The sequence below is a fragment of the Typha latifolia genome, chromosome 15 (assembly GCF_019914945.1).
Source record: "Typha latifolia isolate L0001 chromosome 15, TyphaL0001v2, whole genome shotgun sequence".
Taxonomy (NCBI): Eukaryota; Viridiplantae; Streptophyta; class Magnoliopsida; order Poales; family Typhaceae; genus Typha; species Typha latifolia.
Genome location: NC_133100.1, coordinates 6,569,739 through 6,590,909, shown reverse-complemented (window position 1 = coordinate 6,590,909; position 21,171 = coordinate 6,569,739). Strand labels below are relative to the sequence as shown.

At 34.4% G+C, this 21,171-nt stretch overlaps 2 protein-coding genes across 7 annotated transcripts in view; both read left to right on the top strand.

Moving 5' to 3' along the window:
* The first annotated feature begins 645 nt into the window (after positions 1-645).
* LOC140801554 (transcription termination factor MTERF5, chloroplastic) lies at positions 646-4,071 on the top strand. Of its 2 annotated transcripts, none has more exons than XM_073156709.1 (4): positions 646-877; positions 2,146-2,198; positions 2,307-2,528; positions 2,625-4,071. In XM_073156709.1, the coding sequence occupies exons 1-4, from the start codon at positions 774-776 to the stop codon at positions 3,692-3,694; spliced, it is 1,449 nt and encodes a 482-aa protein (XP_073012810.1). In that variant the 5' UTR covers positions 646-773; the 3' UTR covers positions 3,695-4,071. The 2 variants fall into 2 exon arrangements, with proteins under 2 accessions (XP_073012810.1, XP_073012809.1); XM_073156708.1 differs by having other exon boundaries at positions 647-877; positions 2,301-2,528.
* Positions 4,072-10,334: 6,263 nt separating this feature from the next.
* Positions 10,335-21,171, top strand: part of LOC140801698 (probable pre-mRNA-splicing factor ATP-dependent RNA helicase DEAH4) — a 26,406-nt gene continuing 15,569 nt past the window's right edge. For 4 of the 5 annotated variants that reach the window (XM_073156932.1, XM_073156934.1, XM_073156933.1 and 1 more), the window contains exons 1-8: positions 10,335-10,681; positions 11,706-11,798; positions 11,906-12,010; positions 12,860-13,077; positions 13,689-13,741; positions 13,903-14,019; positions 16,282-16,373; positions 19,243-19,329. In XM_073156932.1, coding sequence (XP_073013033.1) covers positions 10,482-10,681; positions 11,706-11,798; positions 11,906-12,010; positions 12,860-13,077; positions 13,689-13,741; positions 13,903-14,019; positions 16,282-16,373; positions 19,243-19,329 — 965 coding nt within the window. In that variant the 5' untranslated portion in view covers positions 10,335-10,481. The remainder of the gene's footprint in view (positions 10,682-11,705; positions 11,799-11,905; positions 12,011-12,859; positions 13,078-13,688; positions 13,742-13,902; positions 14,020-16,281; positions 16,374-19,242; positions 19,330-21,171) is intronic. The other variant, XM_073156935.1, reaches the window with a different exon arrangement.

Genomic DNA, 21,171 nt, shown 5'->3' with positions numbered 1-21,171 from the left:
AATAGACAAATTGATAGGAGAGAGTAATCTGTCATAATTATACTTAATCTGACATAAAGGGGTATTTTAGTAATTTGAGTAGATTATGTTAAGTTAGATGAATAGTTTAACACTTAATCTCTTATTTTGAGTTTTTGACTGATTTAGTATAAAAAAATGTATATAAGTAGAGGAAGTGGCAATTTGCAGCAAAAAATATTGTCACATTCTAACTATGTAATTTATACGCATCGCCTATATAAAAAATATGTTCTAATTTCAAAAAAAAATATCACGCATCACCTATGTAATATATACGTATCGCCTATATAAAATATATACCGTAATATTTAACAATGTGTGCATCGAGATTTTAAAAATATCACGCATAACTTATGTAATTTATACGTATCGTTTATGCAAAAAACTAAATTTTAATTTCAAAAAATATGTGTATTAAGATTAAAAAAATAAATTAGTCTAAATCAATAAAAAAAATCTAAATTTATAATTCTATAAATGAAAGGGACTATTTATGCCAATTAAAAAAATTAAAAATCTTTTTGCTGTAAGTTACCCGAAGAGAAGTTGAAAATATGTTTAACGTTTTTTTTTTTTTTTATGGAACAAAAATATCACCTGGCTAGATAACTCGGAGCAATCTAACGCTCTTCCTCCACGAATCCTGATAGGATACCGAGATACTCTCCCCCCAAAAAGGAGAGCAGTGATAACACCACTAGCTTCTTCACACACTTAGACCTACTCAAAGCCAACTCCCCCGTTCTCCACCCATGAGCGCTCGACCTGCTTCCGCTCCTTTAGCCGGAGCTCGAATCCCTCCTCCGGATTCCCTGAATTGGCTCTTCGTCCCTCCGAGATCCGTCGCCATCTCCAGGTTCGTCGCCGTGTCCAATCTCCTCTCCTCCTTCGCTTCTACTTCTGACTTTCGTAGCATAATTCCTGGGAAATTTGGAATAAAAAACTAAACTTTTCACCGGTCTTGGAGTGGTTTGAGTTTTGTTTGGGTGTCCCATTTTCAAAATCAGGATTGAAGAAAAGAAATAATTATTGTTTTATTAATGCCCCATTTAACTTTGTTGGCTGAAAGCTCGATCTTAGTGATCATATACTTGCTAAAGAATCAAAAGGTTCCATTTTGAAGTCGTTGATTATGTTGGAGGTAAGTCAAGTTGCTCTTTCCGAATGTGTTACCAAGAACAGGGAGGCTAGAATATACCAAAAGTACTTTGGAGGCACCAATCCTACTCTCCAAGAGTCAATAATTTGTTTAACTATTAGAGGAATGAATCAATTTAATCAACAATGCTCCACCTCTTTTTTTACTTACAATGTTCCACTTAAACTCACAAATTTTCCTTTCTTTATCAACCATTTGGGTTCTTGTTATTGGTTGATTGTCCATATTATAGGGACATGCACCTTTTCAATGAATATGATGTCCTATGCATTGGTTGGCATCAAGGATTTAGGAGGACAATTTGTATAGATGTGCCATGGCTCACTAAATTGTCAATCTCTCACCGTGGAGGTGGTAATGTGATATCTTTGTTATGATAATTTTCTTATTTTTTTGACCTTTGGAATTGTTCCATCATAATTTTTTGTTCTTTTCTATTTGTTTCTTGATTTCTTTTCCCCTTTTTGGGTGTCCACTTTCTCATCCAGCGAGATGAAATAAAATCTATAAACCAACAAAGTGATCCGTGAGACAGGTTATTGATCTCGGATTTTCTACTAGGTTCTCTCCAGTGTTAGATGACCAGCTATATTTCCTGAGTGTGCCAAAGCATTTGCAGCTTCAGGCTAATGTTGTGTCCTTTTTGTTGGCATTACTCTTATGATGCGGATGAGGACCCTCATTGGCAGCAGTGATAGCTGCAATATATAATATGCTTTATTTTATGGTTTTCTGTTCTTGTTTTGTTTATGCTACCAACAGATTAGCAAGTTGAAAATATGGTATATGGCCAAAATATGAAATCATTAAAGCTCATGATTTATAGCAGTTTTAGTTATTCAGCTAAGACAGTAACTGAATCTTCTACGAAGAATTTCACAATTGATGTGCTGATGTTATATAATTTTGTTGCATGTATAGGTTTGATTGGTTCTAACATGTGTTTTTCTTTGTACTAATATCAGGCTTTACCTAAATAAAATTTCCCATCAAATTTTTGTGTGCAAAGCAAGAACATGTAAGATTGCCTGAATCTCTTTCTCGTATTTATCTACTTTGCTATTTGTCAGTATTGAGTTGTTTTCTTCCCTCTTCAGAAATCTCATATAACCATATGCAGATGCAGTTACAGATGAGCCTGGAGCTGCTAATTCTCGCAACTTTACAACAATCCCTTCATGCATGTTGGCAGCAGAGAGAGAGGAGGCTAAAGCTGTACTATCATTGTTCTTGCGAAAACAGGGTTTGAGTAATGCAGTGGCCTCAAGGACTATTAACAAATCAGATAGCTTTATTGACTACCTCATCTCAAAGCTCCATATAAAGCATAAATCTCGATATCTAGTAGGTTCGATTTCAAACATATGCATTATTTATTTATTTAGCATCTTGGTGTCAACATTATCAAAGCCCCTGCTAACATGCTCATGCTTTCCTTTTACAGGAAGAGAGCTTACCACTCTTGAAATCAGAAGTGCACTTGCTCCATATCTAGAAGCCCTTCTTGAAGAACATGGAGACCTTTTAGCAGATGTGGTGGAGAACTTTCCAAACCCTCCAGGAACTGAAAGAGCTGCTCCTCCTCCTATTGTTGTAACCAGCCCAATCTCCAAGAAAGAAAGAGCCATTGCTCGAGTCAGTCAACGAAACTCTGAAGGTCTCCTACCTGAGCAAGTTCTCTACCTAATGGACCTTGGCATGGACCTTGACCAGATCAAGGGTATAGCCCGCAGATTCCCGTCCTTTGCTTACTACAATTTAGATCGCAAAATCAAACCAGTGGTGGAGCTTCTCCTTGAACTGGGGGTGCCGCCATCTGATATTCCAACTATCCTTAATAAAAGGCCGCAATTATGTGGCATCAGCTTCTCTGACAATCTAAAACCTATGATGACTTATTTAGAGAACATGGGTGTGGATAAGAGCCAGTGGGCAAAGGTAATATACCGGTTTCCTGCATTGCTCACTTACAGTAGACAGAAGGTCAAGGCATCTACAGATTACCTCTCTGAGCTGGGTGTTCCAGAAAAGAACATTGGGAAGATTTTAACCCGCTGTCCACATATCATAAGTTATAGCGTAGATGATAATCTCAGGCCTACAGCTGAATACTTTGAGTCCATGGGAATCAATGTTACTGCTCTTATTCAAAAGTGTCCACAGACGTTTGGTCTAAGTATTGAAGCAAGCCTGAAGCCGGTTACTGAGTTTTTTCTTGAGAGGGGTTACAGCATCAAGGATGTTGGTACCATGGTTCATAGATATGGAGCTCTTTATACTTTCAGCTTGGCAGATAACTTGATACCAAAATGGAACTTCTTCTTGACTATGGAATATCCAAAATCTGAGCTAGTCAAATTCCCTCATTATTTTGGCTACAGCTTAGAGGCGAGGATAAAACCTAGATACAATAGAGTGAGAGAATGCGGAGTGAGCCTCATCTTGAACCAGGTTCTGTCTGTCTCAGACAGTAAGTTTGAGGACATACTTGAGAGGAAGATGGGTAAATGTTAAATGTGAATGTGTCCTATCAAATGCTGACATCAAAGTTCGGAGACTTTCTCGGTGATAGTAGAATCAGTTATCAGATTGTAATATACTACATACTGCATCTAAAATCAACATATGAAAGAGTTCTCAATGGAGGTGCAATGATGAAGATCAGGAGGAACTACTTCTCGCACCAGAGTAGGTTGTAAATCTTCAACCCTACTGGGGATGTTTACTTGTTGTTAGCTTGAGATCATAGATGACTTTTCCATATTTTATGTAATATACTGGCCATGAACTGCATCTGCAGCATTTAGATGTGGAGATGCATGCACACTATTAGATCACAGAAACTGTACTGTATTCAAGTTTGCTGAAAAAATTCTAGTGATTGAGGGAAATATTGTATAAATTTCTCACAAAATATTGGCATTACCGGGTCATCACTTGGTAGCTGAGATCCTGAATTTATAAGCATTTCAAGAGCTATATTTTCATTTAAGTGCATTGCCAGGTTCTGTAGTCTGCTGATGTACTCAATAATCAGGCAGGATAGGAAAAACAAATAATGTTATATATTTGGATTAAGTAAATGCTTATATGTGATCCTGGACAGGAAAGACAGCATACCTACTCACTAAGGACCCTCGTTCATTTCAAGAATAACAAAAGTCCTTATTCCATAATACAATCACTTGTTCCAACCACTTATTTCGAAATAACCGCTAAACATTATAATAAAAATATTATTTATCAAAATTATATTTTATACCACATACTAACCCAATTATCAATTACCCTTGATTTGATTACAACCTCTCTTAAAATATTTTATTATAATTTATCACTCATATATTATCTCTTTCAAACATTTTATCATAATTCATTACTCATCTCTTCTCTCATCTCTTCTCTCATTCAAATATCTTATTAACATTTTATTATAATTTATAACCCTCTCTACTCTCTATCTCTTATCATATTCTTTTATTTTATACTAAATAAATAAAATTTAATTTAAACAGCATAAAATATTAATAATTTAATATTTCATTAAATTAAGCACGTTTTTAAAGGTATTATTATTAAATATTATTTTTTATTTTATATACTTAAATATAAATAGAAATATTATAAAATTCTTAATGATATAGTATTTACTTGATATAATACTTTTTTTTATAAATTATCTTCTTATTAAAATAATTTTCTATGTATTAATAACATCAAAAATATAATATTAACCAAACTAATATTTTATCAAGTTAAATATTAAATCATGATAAATAGTATATTTACTATGAGTGAACTATATTAACCTTTTTAAAAAATAATAAAATAAGAAATTTTGGAAAAAGATATAATATTATTAGTAATCTCATGATTTAATCTAAAATAAAAATATAAAAGTGTAAATAGTTTAATATAATTAATAATTTCATTTTGGAATGATTATTCAAAATATATGTTCCATGTAAATAAATTTTTTTATTATTTTATTACAAAATATGGTAATATTTTAAATATTATAAAATAAAATAAGATTTAAAATATTTTAAACTATTATTAAATATTTATTATATTTATAATACTATAAAATATAATCATTATAATTTTATAAATATTTATAATAATAATAAAAATTTGACTATAACATATGTATGATTAATTGTAAAAAAGGATAAATATTAATAAACTAATATTTTAGAAAATTAAAATATGGTCAAATTGAATTCAAGTATTGCATATTTATCTTCTTAGCATTGCATTATATTATATACTTATCTCTCTAGCATTATAGTTTTGCATTCTAAGCATTGCATATTTATCTTCATAGTATAACTAAGATTACATTATATTATATATCTATTTTCTATCATTGTATTGCATTGCACATTTATTTTTTAATTATATATAAATATTGATATAGTAATTTTTTAAATTATATTATTGTTAAAATAATTGATAGAATCATTTCTATTAAAAATATAATTATTAATAAACTACTATTTTATTGAATTAAATATTGACTCATATATAAAATAATATACTTACTACTTAAATCACGTATTAACCAAATTAAATTTAAAAAAAAAATAAAATTATAAATTTGGGAAAATTTAATATAGTATTATTAATAATCTCATATTTTAAGCTAAAATAAAACATATGAAAGTGTAAATATTTTAATATTATTAATAATCTCATTTTGCAAAGATTATTAATAAATATATGTTCCATGTAAAATAAAATTTTATTATTTTTAACTATAAAATATAATAATATTTAAAATATTATTTTTATAATAAAATATGCACGATTAAATATAATGACTATGCTAGTGTGAGGTTATAACCCGCACAATAATAGGAGTGCAAGGTTATAACCCCACATAATATTATAGAATAATACCTTGCATACCTGAGTGCGAGGTTATAACCCGCACAATGCAGGAAGTCTGTAGTAGAAAGGCCTCATATTATTTGCTATATAGTATATAACTAAGGGTGTTTTTATAATTGGGTTTAAACATCACCAATTCCTGATATATATTTATTATTTTAATATCAACTTGTATATCATATCAAATATAATTGTTATATCTTATACCAGTATTGAGCTAAATTTTATAATAACTTATACTAGTATTATCTCTCTCTTCTTCTTCCCGTGTTAAAAATTATCTCTCTCCTTGTTATCTCTCTCCTTGTTCTGGTGTTAAAAGTTATCTCTCTCTCTCTCTGCTTCTCCTGGTGTTAAAAATTATATTACTTATGTCTTATATTTATTCCAACTTTATTCTACAAGTTAACGGGAGTCTATATTGGATTATAAAACTTCCATGTATGGGCAAATTTGAGCTATTGAGCCTCCTTTTGGGCAAGCCGAAAGAATCGGGAGTGCAAAACTGAAGTCTCTATTATCTGCAAAATATTTTATCTATGTAAAACTTGCATTAATATTCTTCAAATTTGGTAATGCATAACCCTCTCTTTATCTGTTATCCTTGAGGGGAAGAAAAAAAAAATTAAGGGCATGTTTATCCATCTAATTAGTTAATTAATTTTTTAAGCAAAATTTCTCAAGAAAGGGCTTAATAATAGTTATTAAGATGGAAGTGATATTGTAACGCCCCCGCCCGGCACGGACACATGCACGCCCACGCGCCCACACGGCACGCGCGGCGCACGCGACAGGACGGGCGGGGCCCGTCACGCACAGATACTCTCTTGTACACATACAATAATAATATTATCAAATACTACCTGCTAGCATATCCATGATCACATAACCCATCACCAATTAAATCATATTATTAACCAAATAAACCTGTCCATAATAATATACATTAAACCATTACATAATCTGGGGACCCACACAGACTACAACAAACCATCAAGATACAACTAAAACGACTAATATAAGAGTACACTATAATTCGACATGTATTATACAATTTATCGTCTAATACAACAGAGTATAAATATCAAATACCGGTACAACTCAATTCCTATATAAACTATCATCTATACCCCGTCTCGCATCTATAGTTCACTTCATCATCGCTCTAAAATATCTTCTCAAGATATTTCAAGTCGCTATCACATACCACATATCTGAGGGGGTTAGAAAAGAAATAAAGAGAGTCATGAGCAAAAGGCTTAGTGAATAAATCTTAACTCGAATCAGTGATGTCAAACAGAGAGTAAATCATGTACTGAATAATATGAATCAGAAAGAGCATCATGTCATGAATGAGTATATGAATGTTCCTCAATAATACATAAATGAAAAATAGATAACATGTCATGTCATAACTGATAGAATATATAATCCTCGACAATGTATAAATAAATCTCCATGTCATATCATCATCATAACTCTCTCTCTCAAATATGACACATGATGCATGCCGACCATGACCATGCTATGATATCAAATACAACCATATATAATGCATATTGATCACTCGATAATCAGGTAACCAAATAATAATGAAATCATATGCATTTCTCAACATCACAATCATCAATCATCACTGACATCTCGGTATAATATCATCATACTAGACCACTGTGCACAGTCAATACCCGGTACCCGGTCTCAACATCATGCTTGAAGGCTCATAGCATAGTCTGCCATCCGCAAGGATTATCTCAAATATAATCATACCTTGTCATCCGCTAAGGGTATCAACATCCATCTAGACCGGGCACCCACATAGTTGATAAAAACCTCGTGAGGATAACTCGCCACATATGCCCTAGCGAACGGCATGTGTCCGAATGTCTGCTGCGCACACAAACTAATGACCTTAGACGTAAGGCCAACAGGATCACGACTATATCGAACGATCAATCATCCACCAAGCGCGTCCTAACCCTCACGCCCACTCGAGTATCCTCACGCTTTCTATCAACTATCCTATCAATCACATTTCATGTTTTCCTTCTAAATGACAGATCATATGTATATATTCAGTATGATAGCAAGTCAATGCATAATAGGAATTTAGGTGGAATAGGAATCAAGAGAAAATGATGCAATGTAGTCTCCGACTATATCGTCAACACATGCATACTCATACTAATCTATTACATGCATACTTATGCTACAGATCAACTCGGTATATAATCATAACAATAGAATCATCTCTAATCATCTTTATATATATCACCAATGTACTCATATCCTAGATCAGCATAATCAAATGCATGATAAAATATGCTTGACTGTAATCATATCTAGATAAAATCATATAATCATGCTGGAGGTCAAGACATGCATGTACATCATATATACTATAACCTAATTTGAGAAAGGCGTCTAGGGGATAAGACTACTTACATCTTATCAGAAGACTCAACACACGTATCCCTCGGGTCCATCAATCAACCGCCACTCGACGCTGGTGAGATCCTCGGGGTCTCAAATAAGGGGGTTTGAGATCTGAAAATATTAAAGTAATATTAGTTAGTCGTTTATCCAATTAAAATTAGTTCAAATAGAATATAAATATTTATTTAGTTTAAAAACACTTCTTTTACTTAGCACATAACTAGATTCACATTATAGGTACTATTCAAATATTATGACATACTATTATTATAAAATGCTAGTTATAATATACGGAAAAAGGTTCGTTTCTTTTTATTTAATATTCTAAATATATAATTATAATGTAAAAGCTAAACAATTATAAATGGGATATAAGTATAGATAAGATCTATTTATAATAAATTTATATTTCTTAGTCTATTTTGATTAATTAGAAGTTATATAGTATTTACTTAATTATGTAAAATAATTAATTAATTAATAAGACTAGTATCTTATTCTACACATAATAGTATATAATAAATTGTTAAGATTATAGAAATTGCATATATTATGAATATCACTACATAAATCTAATAATTATAATTTACAACACTATTTATTAATCTAATAGAAATATAAATACATAGTTACATCAAAATAAGTATTATTTATATTTATGCATAATATTTTATAACCTAGTTAATCATAAATTATACTAATTATAATTAATAATCATCATGTTGAAGAATATATATTATTATTAAAATAATTAATGTCTAAATAATTTATCTACATTAATTAAGGAAGTAATACCTAATTAAATAAATAAATAAATATAAAATAAAGTAGATAATAAAACAATGTCACTAGTGCTGGGCCGAGCCCAGAGTAGAAAGGAGGAAGAAGAAAAAGAAAGAAAGCAGCAGCAGAAGAAGAAGAAGAAGAAGAAGAAGAAGAAGAAGAAGAAGAAGAAGAGAGAAGGGCAGCTGAGGGAAAGAAAGAAAGGAGAAAGGAAGAAGAAATAAGAAATAAGAAATAAGAAGAAAGAAGAAGAAGAAAAGAAGAAGAGAAGAGGAAAAGAAGAAAGAGAGGAGGTGAGGGAGGAGCTTGAGGACTCGGGCCGGCAGGGAGGGCACCGGCCGGCCTCTCGCCGACAACTCGGCTCCGACGAGCCCGAGCTCGGGCGAGAGAGAGAGAGAGAGAGAGAGAGAGGAGGCGGTGGAGGGGGGGTTGCGGCGCGCCGGGCACACGCCGCGCCGGTGGCCGCGGCCGTTGGGTGCGGTAGCGGCAGCGGGCGCGTGGCGCCCCCACCACGCAAGCTGCGCATGCAGCTTGTATGGGCACGAGGCCGGCCACAGTGTGGCCGATCGTGTCGTGCCCAATTTATTATTATTATTATTTTATTTATTTTTATTTTTTTATTTTTTGGGTTTGGGTTGTTACAGATATGGAGCAATATATCATGTTTTATTAAAAATTTGGTCTAAATAGAAGTGATATGTGAAGTTAGATTCAAGAGACCGTACGGTAAATAAACAAGATTAATACTTATCCACTACTTTATTATTAAACAGATAATTACTAACTAATTTTGTTGATTTTGGGGGAAATCAAAATCTCACTTGTGACTTTATCTACTTAGAGGTATTTAAAAGCTTAGTCTTCTCTCTAGTCTCCTAAATATCTAGATAAAATATTTAAAAATCGTAATCTTAACACATAATTAACTAATTTATCTTTTGCCCATATATAAAGACTTAAATAAAATACAAATGAGAATTTTGAGTGTCACAGGGAGCCGTAATGTAATAAACTTATATAAGACTAGTGACAGGAGAAAAAAGGAAGAAATAAAAAGGTTAAAAAAAAAGGCAAAAGGAGAAAGCGTTGCGAGTCGGCGATAATAGCCTCTCGACATTCTTCACCGGGAAAAAAGAAATTTAAAACCCTAGTCTCTACTTGAATCCAACCATCTCGTCTTTCTCCTCCCATGGCGACTCTCCCCGTCTTAGAATTCGAGGATAAGATAGCGGAGACGGTGGAGGCGAATCCGGTGGTCGTCATCATTGGGGAGACGGGCTCCGGGAAGAGCACACAGCTGTCCCAAATCTTGCACCGGAGAGGCTATACCCGTTCCGGTATCATCGCCGTCACCCAGCCTCGAAGAGTCGCCGCCGTCTCTGTTTCGAGGTGAAACCTCATCTGATGAAAGTTTTCAATTTTGATTCTACTGAGAAATTTGTTTGATATTTGAAGAGTAGTAGGAGGACGATGAAGAAGTAGATAATAAAGATTGTGTTTTGAAATGCTTAGATTTTATATGGAGTACCTGAGCTTCCACAATGTCATACTTTCAGGTTTCAAAGCAGCATTTTGATTTTTGTGGTGCAGAAAATAAGTTGAGATTTTAGTTATGTTTGTTACGCACGAAGTCTATTGGATCGTTAGCTTGCGAAAAGCCTCTTTGGAAACGGTTAATCTGACATATCCAATTGCCTAGCCTTTCTAGAACTTTACTACCTTTTGTGAAACGTTGCAACCTCTTTAGTGGCAGGAAGAATGTTCTGCAACCTATGACCTATCAGGAAGAGCTTTGCTTTTAGCCTGTCGAGATCTAAGTTTGTGATGTTGCAGTATTTAAGTGCATACTTGGAAACCAATACTTGAGCACTGGTGGGCTATTGTTTGGAAAATATTCATGAAAAGAAGATACCAGTGCAACACTAGAAGGATGACAAGCTTAGGCTGGATGGATTCCATATCAGTCCACCACCCAAGGTTACATTCACTGTTTTCCCCCATATTCGTCCTTTATGTGTATGTGTGTACTTGTCCTCCATATTGTGAGCCTTACTGACATTAACTCATGCTGAAATATGCTAGTGGAAATATGAAGCACTGAAATGGTAGAACAAATAAAATGTGAGCTACGGATATTCAGATAGTAGACCGCCTAGAATCAGTACAACTGCTAACAAGCAAAATACTGACAAAGTAAAACAGTTCTGTTATAAAAAGCAATTTAAACTTTTTTGGAAAAGAAAATTATCCACTGAAAGTATTGTTGCTGTCTTCTTGACTTAAGGACAATTGATTCAATGGACTATTACACACTATGCAGATGAATTTATAGGTTTACTTGCTGTCGGATATGTTAAATTTATCACGTTTGTAAATGTATAGAGTTTGCTTGAGCATTTCGCTTTGTTCATAGGAGGGTTGCACATGAACTTGGTGTTACACTCGGAGAGGAAGTGGGTTATGCCATTCGGTTTGAAGACCGAACTTCAGATAAAACTTGCATTAAGTAAGCATTCATTTCTATGTCTCTGGTAAGACTTTTATTTTATCATAATTTAACAATATGTGTAGCATCACATTTCTGAAGCAACTTATGTGTCATGAAATCCTCAGGTATCTGACTGATGGTTGTCTTCTTCGTGAGAGCCTATCAAATCCAGAATTGAATCAATATTCGGTTATTATCTTGGATGAAGCTCATGAACGTAGTCTCAACACGTATGGAAATTCACCTTTTGGTTGTGGCTACCCATAGTAGATGCATAAAGCTTAGCTTTGATTAGTCCATGGTGACAGAATCTGAAATTCTAGAGGATGTTTATAGTTTTTTCAATTTTAAAATATTCTCACTATGAATAGTTATTGCAACTGAAAAAAAATATGGTTATCCTTTTCCAACGCTTGAATTATGTACTTTATTTTTTTTCCTGATAATCTCATGAGTCGAACCTGAAACATTTTTTCTCCAATATTCTTTTTGTTAATCTCTGAAATAAACCAAACAAACAAACTCAAGTAGCTGCAAAAGTTGTGATAAGCTACTTTCTGTAGTAACTAGTGAAGCTGTGAAGCAGTTCTGACCTTAATTAAGCAACTCTTGTTTAGAGTCTGATAAGTAGTTATTTTCCCCTTGTTCTCTCCAGCTGGTAGAGTAAGTCAGTCTTCTGCTACTGTTTTCCTTCAGGATGGTTGCAATAGTTTCAATTGGCTTACTTAGCTAGCATAGTTGAGTTATTAAATTAAGTTTTTTTCCATGTTTGCGGACCTTCTATTAGAAAGTGTTTCAGCACCAAACTGCAAACTGATGTCAACTTTTTTGCAGACAGAGCCTTTACTTGCAATTAGACCATTGTATATGTGGAAGATTGCCATTTGCCTTTCAAGTTTATCAATTAAGTCATGCTTTATGTGCAAAAGAGACATTGTAGATTGGAATATTTGTTAGTTATCATTATCTATAATTTTAGCTGTTAGTTTGTACTTTGTATTATATTTGCTATCTGCAAATATATATATATATATCTATTAATTGGTGCTGGTGTGTTTCTACGTGTCTTTTTGTGGCAGTGATATACTCTTGGGTCTCATGAAACGTTTGATTAAGACACGTGCTACAAATTTAAAAGTTCTCATTACTTCTGCAACCTTGGATGGTGTGAAGGTGTCAAAATTCTTCTCAGGATGCCCTATACTGAATATACCAGGGACCTTATTTCCTGTGCAAAAGTTGTACAGCAGAGAACGCCCTACAAATTTTCTTGAATCTTCTCTCAAAACTGCTCTTGGTATGATACGAACTTAATATTTTTGTAATTTATCCCCTTAATAGGATTGACACTGGCCAGATATTGTTGGCACTAATGGTTCTAATGTTTGGCTGAAGTTGTAAAATGATGCCAAAGTTAGTTTTGAGTACCTATAAGACTATCTATCGTATCATTGTAGATACTTAAACAGTTACTGGTTACCTGCATATTCGTGCTACTTGAACTGTTCATATTAGGTTGTTATTTAACACTGATGTAGAAAAGGTTGGCCGAGTATTTTACCAATTATCAACTTTACCAAGTATACCTATTATAAGTGAAGTATGGAGAGAGATGACTTGTGAGATACTTCCGCTGTGCACGATTATGCATGATTTTTATAGAAGGAATATTGAGAGCATACTGGAATAGACAACATTGAATCTAAGCCTGTCTCGGCAACTTAGGGGGAATATTTCTACTCTCTTTGTCGTGTGTGTGTGTGTTGGGGTATGCCCGCAAAACATATGTTAAGATATACTTGTTGTTGCTCAACATTTGGTAAAATATTGAAATATTGTTGGTTATTTATGATTTGAAGCCTTCAGACTTTCTTCTTTCCCATTGACTAGTCGTATCATTCTTAACAGACATCCATGTAAAAGAACCAGCAGGGGATATTTTAATATTTATGACAGGACAGGTTGGTAATTTTTAAGTTGCAAATTCTTTATCCTTTATAACTGAGGTTATCATGCTATAGAGGCTAATTTGTTTGTCTCTTTTTCTTGTACTGTTTAATGGCATTTAGCCACTTTTTGCGAGCTTATTTGTTTCAAAGCGAAAAGTCACCATTACTTTCAGGATGACATTGACAAAATGGTGTCAAAATTGGAGGAAAGAGTTCAAAATCTTGAGGAAGGTTCTTGTATGGATGCCCTAGTCCTTCCACTGCATGGTTCTTTGCCACCTGAGATGCAGGTAATTACACTCCTCATATTATTTGTAGTGTGCATGCTAAGCACACTTATTTGGTCTTTGAACCTCTACTTATTCTAGTTCCAATTTTGCACCTCACGATGGCAATTATATATGATGATCTTGTCATCTCCTTAGCTGCCATGTTCCTTCCCTTTGTTACTTCTTATTATAAGGGAAGTAGTAATAAACTAATAACTAGGGAGAAATTTAATAAGAGAGAGAGAGAGAGAGGAGGGAGTCGGAGAGGGAGAAATAGGGAGTTAGGGAGTCGTGAGATTTTTCTTCTAGGAGTTAATAAGAGAGAGTTAGTGGGAGAGGGTAGAATTTTTTTTTATTTGTGTGAGAGGAATAAAGAGAGTGTAAGTGGTACAAAGGGGGAGAGAGAGATTGAGAAAATAATATTTATTTTTTATTTTTTATTTTTTAGATTTCATATATGATTAATTTATATATTTATCTTATTATTATTTTCCTAAAATTTTAGAATTTTTCTATATTTTAATATATATTTTAAAATATAGGTGATACGGATGGTCAATACTACCGATACGTATTATTTTTTCGAATGACCAATCTTGATCTTGATTCCGATACTTAGAATTTTGCATAATATGATTGAATACAATCATTAGTTAATAATTGTTTAATAATGAAAACTAATATCTAATTAAATGTAAAAACAATGGCCCTATAGAATATTTTAGGTTTACCACTCTATTGAATCCATTTTAGATCAATAGAACTTATTTCAAATCAATAAAATTTGTTTTGCACCTCGCGTGACTCGTGCCATACCGACTAGCACGACTTTCCTTGGACCAAACAATGCTGGCTCGGCCTTCCTTGAACCAAACAACCCTTTTTAACATCAATGCTTATTATAGTGAACAGTAAGTTTCACATCATTCTTTTGAACTATTATTGTACTCTGATGCAGAAATTTTTGAGACTTTGCTGCTACCCATGTCAATATTATTATCTGATTTTAAAGGTCACTAGAAGCTACCATTGGTTTCTTTTATATATTGATGACAGATTAACATAAACATTTCATTTCAGTCACTAGTGAGTAGTGTGTCTTACTAAGTCGAATAGCCTATCTAATTTTAAAGGTCTTAAACCACTGTATCAACCATATCCACCTGTATCTATGTGTCTTTGAAGTATTGCTGTGCAACTTGACCCTCCTTGCCCCTAATTCTCTCTAGCAAGCACTGTATAGAGTGGACGTGAGGCTATTGTGAGTAAATCCCTAATAATGGGTTGATTAACTGTGTATATGCTGTAAAGTAAGAGCTTTTCTGCTCTTCTATGAAGAAAAACACTTACTATTGTGTGTAGTTAATAGTAAGAGAAACATAACTCAACATAATATCTACTATAAAATAGTTTCGTATTTTCATTTCATGAGAGATAATCCTTAAGGCACTTAGAAGTTCAAGTTGTATAAAATCTTTATGAGCATCTATGATTCAGATCTATTAATGGCTATGAAAGTGAGGAAAAGTTCATTTGCTATTTGATAGCTCACATTATGAGCATTAACTTTCATCATATGTTTATATCTTATATGTTTCTTTGATCAATACAAGTACTTCAATGAGTCAATATGGATAACAAGTTGATGTGTGATTTAGTTCTATTTCACCCAGTGGATTATGAAGTTAGATAATTCATGTTTGTTAGCATATTAATCTTAACATCGTAGACTTCCATTGCATAATTATCACTAGTTATGCGGGTGTTACCTCTTTAATAATGTTCAGTTTGGGAAGGCACAACTGTCCTACTTTGCATCTCAAACAGACCTGATCCGTTTTGTTGTTTTACTATATGTTTGCAGCATCAGTTTGTCTTGCTGGTACTCTAAGAATCTGTTGCATTTGTCCAGTGTTGTAGGAGATTAGCCCTCTTTTGGCCTGTCCTGAACATAGACTAGATTTTGAAGAGTTTTTCTATGTGCAATGCAAATTATATCAGTATAATTGCACAATTAATATTTGGTCTTCCCACATATGTCATTGGTAGTAATTTAAGGATATTGCTGCCTTTTGGTGTACTATAGTTTGTTCTCTCTCTTTATTAGTCATCTTGAACATGAATTCTTGTTTAATCAAATTAACTGTTAAAGTATTTAAACTATTGCATGTTGTTTCATACTTTCATTGCATTAGTTGGTAAATTGTGGTGCTTGTCTTTGTTTTTGTAGAATAATCTTATAATGTTATGGCTGTAGCCTCATGCCTTTTCTCTTTCAAATAGGTGCGAGTATTTTCTCAAGCACCACCAGACTGTAGGAGATTCATTGTTGCCACAAATATAGCTGAAACTTCTCTGACCGTTGATGGTGTCGTGTAAGGAGCAAGTATATGCAATTATAATTGACTTTGAATTTTCCAAACATTTTGTTTTTTTCCCTTTTATCTTTACATATGTTACGTCTTTTATATGTTTTTTTCTTTCATGTAATCATGTGATATGAATCGTCAAAATCTTGCTTCCTTTACAGTACACTTATAAATCTTTATCTGCTTAAGACCTGTTTGTTTGAAAAGCTAAGCAAAATAAAAAAAGAAATTGACTATAAAAGTATGACTATGCCTTTATTAAATTTTATTGGCCTAATAGTGTTAATTTATTAACTACTTGAAAAGCTTAAGCTGTTAGAGAATGGTAGTTTTAACATTTTTATATTCTGGTAGTCTCCCTAGGCTTAAAAATATTCTAATAGGTCAAAGAAGCGGATTTAACTTAAACATATGAAGATTTTTATATTTTAAACTATAGATAGGTCATTGGGTCTATCAAGATTTGAATATAGGATCTCTGTTTTGATACTATGTTAACTCACAAATTACTCTTAAAGTTTGAACTGTTAGAGAATGATGATTTTTATATTTTACATTCTAACAACTATTAAGTTTGCTTTTGCCAAAACCTACCTAATCTTACTTTAGATTTTATGAACAATATTTCTGACATTAAGTATTGCAAGGCTTTTTGAACAATTTCATTTTCACATATTCGTCGGTAAAGATGTTGTGACTTCATTCAAATAGGAGGTTCCTCAAGAGGGATGGACGGGAAGGCCAAAACCAACATAGGGACAAATTAGTAAGAAAATGTATGATAGTGTTTAATTTGACACAAGTTGTTCCACTAAATAAAGATGAATGGAGAAGAAGGATCCATATAACCAATTTTAAATGTTATGAGCAAATCATCTTTATCCTGGGAATTTAGAATTGTACCTTTTCTTCACTGGTTAATTGTCATTCGTAGATCGAACTTAACCATTGTCCATTAAAAGGATCTTGGCAATAGGGTATATAGAGCAACGATGGCCGTGCCGACGGCATACCGATGACACCTGGCGAGGGGTGCTACACCTTTCTAGCGATTTCTCCGCTCGCCATCAACCTTATCGTCGAGCTTGCTGTTGCCGATCGCTGCTCGCCGTCACTGCCGCCCGACCTTCCTTTGCTTGCACCTGCTAGCGGCGCCAGCTCGAGGTGGCAGCAAGTGGCGACGGTGATTCGACGAGCGATGAGCGACGAGCAGCGACGGCGAGCGTTGAAGCGTGAAGGTGAGTAATCCCTTATCTTTTTTTGTCCCTCTTTTGCTGCACAACTGATAATTGCTGCGGCACTTGCAGTGTCGTGCCGATCGATGGTTAGCACGGTTTGTGCCTGTGACACATTCATCCTTGATATAGAGTACCTAAACATGTTGAGTTGTATCACATAAGTGCCTTATGGGATTTTATACAGAAAGTATTGGTCTAATGTGGAATCGAGTTTTTAGAACTCGGAAGTCCTGACCTATATTTACTATACTGTTACAAACCAGATCTGGTTTGTAACAATTTGTATCAGAGTCGATGTTCCTCGGACAATGGTGAATGGGTCATCCAAAGCTAACCCAGGAGAGATCCCAACCATGGAAGACCAAGAACTCGTCTCCATCCCTGTGGAGGTTTTCTCGGCACAATCAACAATCGCCAATGACGAGCCACCAACATGGGCGAAGGCGTTATTCAAAGAACTTTCGGCTGAATTGAAGGAGAACTCGAAGGAGAACTAAACTGCCATCAATGACTCGTTTCAGGCCTTGACATTGTTCCGTAACAATTGGTTATGTTACGAACCAGATCTGGACCGATATGGACGTAATAAATCATAAAAAATTAGACGGTGTCAGCCTTGTGAGTTAGGGTTCTAATGACTTTAGTTTTACGTCAATCAAATATTTGAATAAAAAGATATTATTAAAATAATAGAGCAATGTCAGAATGGAGCAAAACAGTAAATATCCGACGTTGCGACGGTCGTCGAATGGTGGTAGGCGGCCAACTGTGGTGGTGGACGGTCGTATAGTAGTTAGTTGCTGGAGGAAGGTGGTGGCTAAAATTTAAGTGCTTGGAAGGGTTCTACGATTATGATCTATTCCTACGAAAATAAAGACGATAAATGCGATAATAAAAAAATACCTAAATTCAATTAATTCTTAATGCTTGAATAATTAGATGTTCTGATTCTTAAAGTCCAGCTTTTTTATATATAGAGGTCAGGTACAATGCGTCTTACTCGGACTTAGTCGTAAAAGCTTAAACGACTTGAACTAAGATTTGTCTTATAAGCTTACATGACTTAATTAAACTTATTTTAGTAGCTTACATGACTTAATTGAACTTATCTTAATGGCTTATACGACTTAACCAGACTTGCCATAAGGTCTTACATAAACATGAATCAATTAAGAGATAAATAAGCTCAATTTATCGAGCCTAATATCCTCATGGTACGATCTGATCTGACCCGGTTCGTATCATATACATTAAATTTGTATATTCCCTCATAATTTTCTTCTTCCCTAGCTGCCAGCTGCCCCCTAATTATGGACTTTGTCTCAATCTTCATTATCTTGAAACATCAAGTTTTATAAACACAATCTTAATATGAGCAAACTCTTTATTGTTCTTACATTTGTGGAGTGCTGTTTAATTGACTAGAGCTTCGCCATTTCCTTGGGTTCTTTATGCATTTTGAATTTTCACTTGCCTGAAGTGAAAAACTAGTAACTGTTAGTAATTTTGTATGAATCCTTAGAAGGAACAATTTGCTGCTGTTAAATTAAATCAAACTTCTGCCACACAATATTACTCTTTATTATATTATTATTGTTTAAATTTTCTCAGCTGTTTCTCTTTTCTATTTGTGCTAGGTATGTGATTGATTCTGGATATGTGAAGCAACGGCAGTACAATCCATCCACTGGAATGTATTCCCTTGATGTTGTGCAAATTAGCAAGTACGTCAAATTTGACATCGGTTCATATGTTTGTAGAGTAATATTCTATATTGCTTTCATTGTCACTTTGTTTATATATTTATGTTAATAATTTTATGCATAGAGACTAATCAATGTAACATTGCTCTAGTATTTTCTTAATTGTATCCTGGACAGGAGGAAACTTATGAACACCTTGTGAGAACTGAGAAGCATAAAATTTTGGTCCTCAGAGCAAATTTTGTGACCATTCCACGTCATATTTGTTGGGATAGATAATATTTGACATTTGATGATTGAGTATGGTGCTTATAATATCTTTGGGACTGGTACGATTCTGATGTAATCAAATATCTTTGACATCAGAGAAATGATAAAAGAATAAGATACAAAGGGTTCAAAGTGAGACTAGAAAGTAATAAATCGGGGATGACAAAGAAGATAAAAACGAAAAAGAGATGAATTGTCCTGCAATATTTTTCTCCTTAGATGGAATCTTATTTATTTTTATAGGTTAATCCATCTTCCAGAATGAACCCTGAGCTGGACTTCCATCTTCCAGTATAAACTGTGTGCATCCATGATGGAGAAGCTTAAGCATCTTTAATGCAAATCTAATATGAATGTAATATTTTGAAGAACAATCAATCCAAACAAGTAACTAAAATAAAATATAGTAAACAATAACTGATAATAAATTAATCGATTAAAATGATCACTATTAGATGGAAGGAGAGAAAACCACTCAGATAAGACAGTAACTTTCTCAATTTGCAAATCGGTATGTTAATAGTAGACAAACCTAAAATATGGCTTTTGCCTTGAAACCACGTCTTTCTCTTCACATTTGGACACCCAAAGATTCTCTTTCACTGCTAGAATCTTCTAGACAGTAATAATAATCAATGTAAAGTAGAGATTGAAGAAGGAGAGAAGTTTAGAGAGGAAGTAGAAGAGACTAAAGAAGAATCTTAAGATAGAGTGGGGTTACTACCCATTGATTTATCCAAGGCTATGGACGCATTGTTGCACCACTGACTTCCCTGTTGTGTAAGAATAGTTTTGGATGGTCGGAGAAGACCGAGATGGCATTTGTGGAACTGAAGAAGGCGATGACGAGTGCACTGGTTCTTGCCCTACCTGACTTCACCAAGACCTTTGTGGTCAAGTGACACATTGGGCACAGGCTTGGGTGCGGTCTTGGTGCAAGATGGGCAATCCATTGCTTATTTAAGCAAGGCCCTATCTAAGGGAAAACGTCAATTGAGCACATACGAGCAGGAGATGCTAACTGTGGTCCTCACGGTTAGCAAATGGAGACCTTACCTCCTTGGTTGGCGGTTTACGGTGCAAACCAACTAGCATAGCTTGCTTTACCTTCTCGGGCAATGCATCCACACACTAGCACAGTTAAAGTGGCTTGCTAAGCTTTCTAGCTACGATTACGACCTAGTCTATAAGAAGGGCAACGAGAACGGGGTAGTCGAAACTCTATCGCGCCAAACCAAGTTCGTCGAAGTGATCGCCATGACGAGTCCAACCTTTCCATCCACTCTTAGATTGAGTGCGGGTTGTCACACAAACCAATCCCAACCTCAAAAGGTGTTGGACTAGGTAGCACAAGGTGAGGCCAACCCCGCCTACAAGGCTTGCGACAGACTAGTATTGCACCAAGGCTGGATCCCAAATCCAGCGGACTCAAGCTTGTGATTAGATCTAATCTGGTTCTTCCATGACTCTCCCACTGCCGGCCATGAAGGCATATTTTAGACCTACAAAAGAATCAGACTTAATTGCTACTGGATAGGACTGAAGATGGGCATTAAGGCCTTCGTCAAGGCGTGTGACTGATGGGTTACGATA

Excerpts from the sequence above, each read along its gene's own strand:
- LOC140801554 (XM_073156708.1), top strand. The coding sequence starts at position 774 with ATGAGCGCTCGACCTGCTTCCGCTCCTTTAGCCGGAGCTCGAATCCCT. Across the intron at positions 878-2,145 it reads AGATCCGTCGCCATCTCCAG|GCTTTACCTAAATAAAATTT; the intron begins GTTCGTCGCCGT and ends TACTAATATCAG. Across the intron at positions 2,199-2,300 it reads TGTGTGCAAAGCAAGAACAT|ATGCAGTTACAGATGAGCCT; the intron begins GTAAGATTGCCT and ends AACCATATGCAG.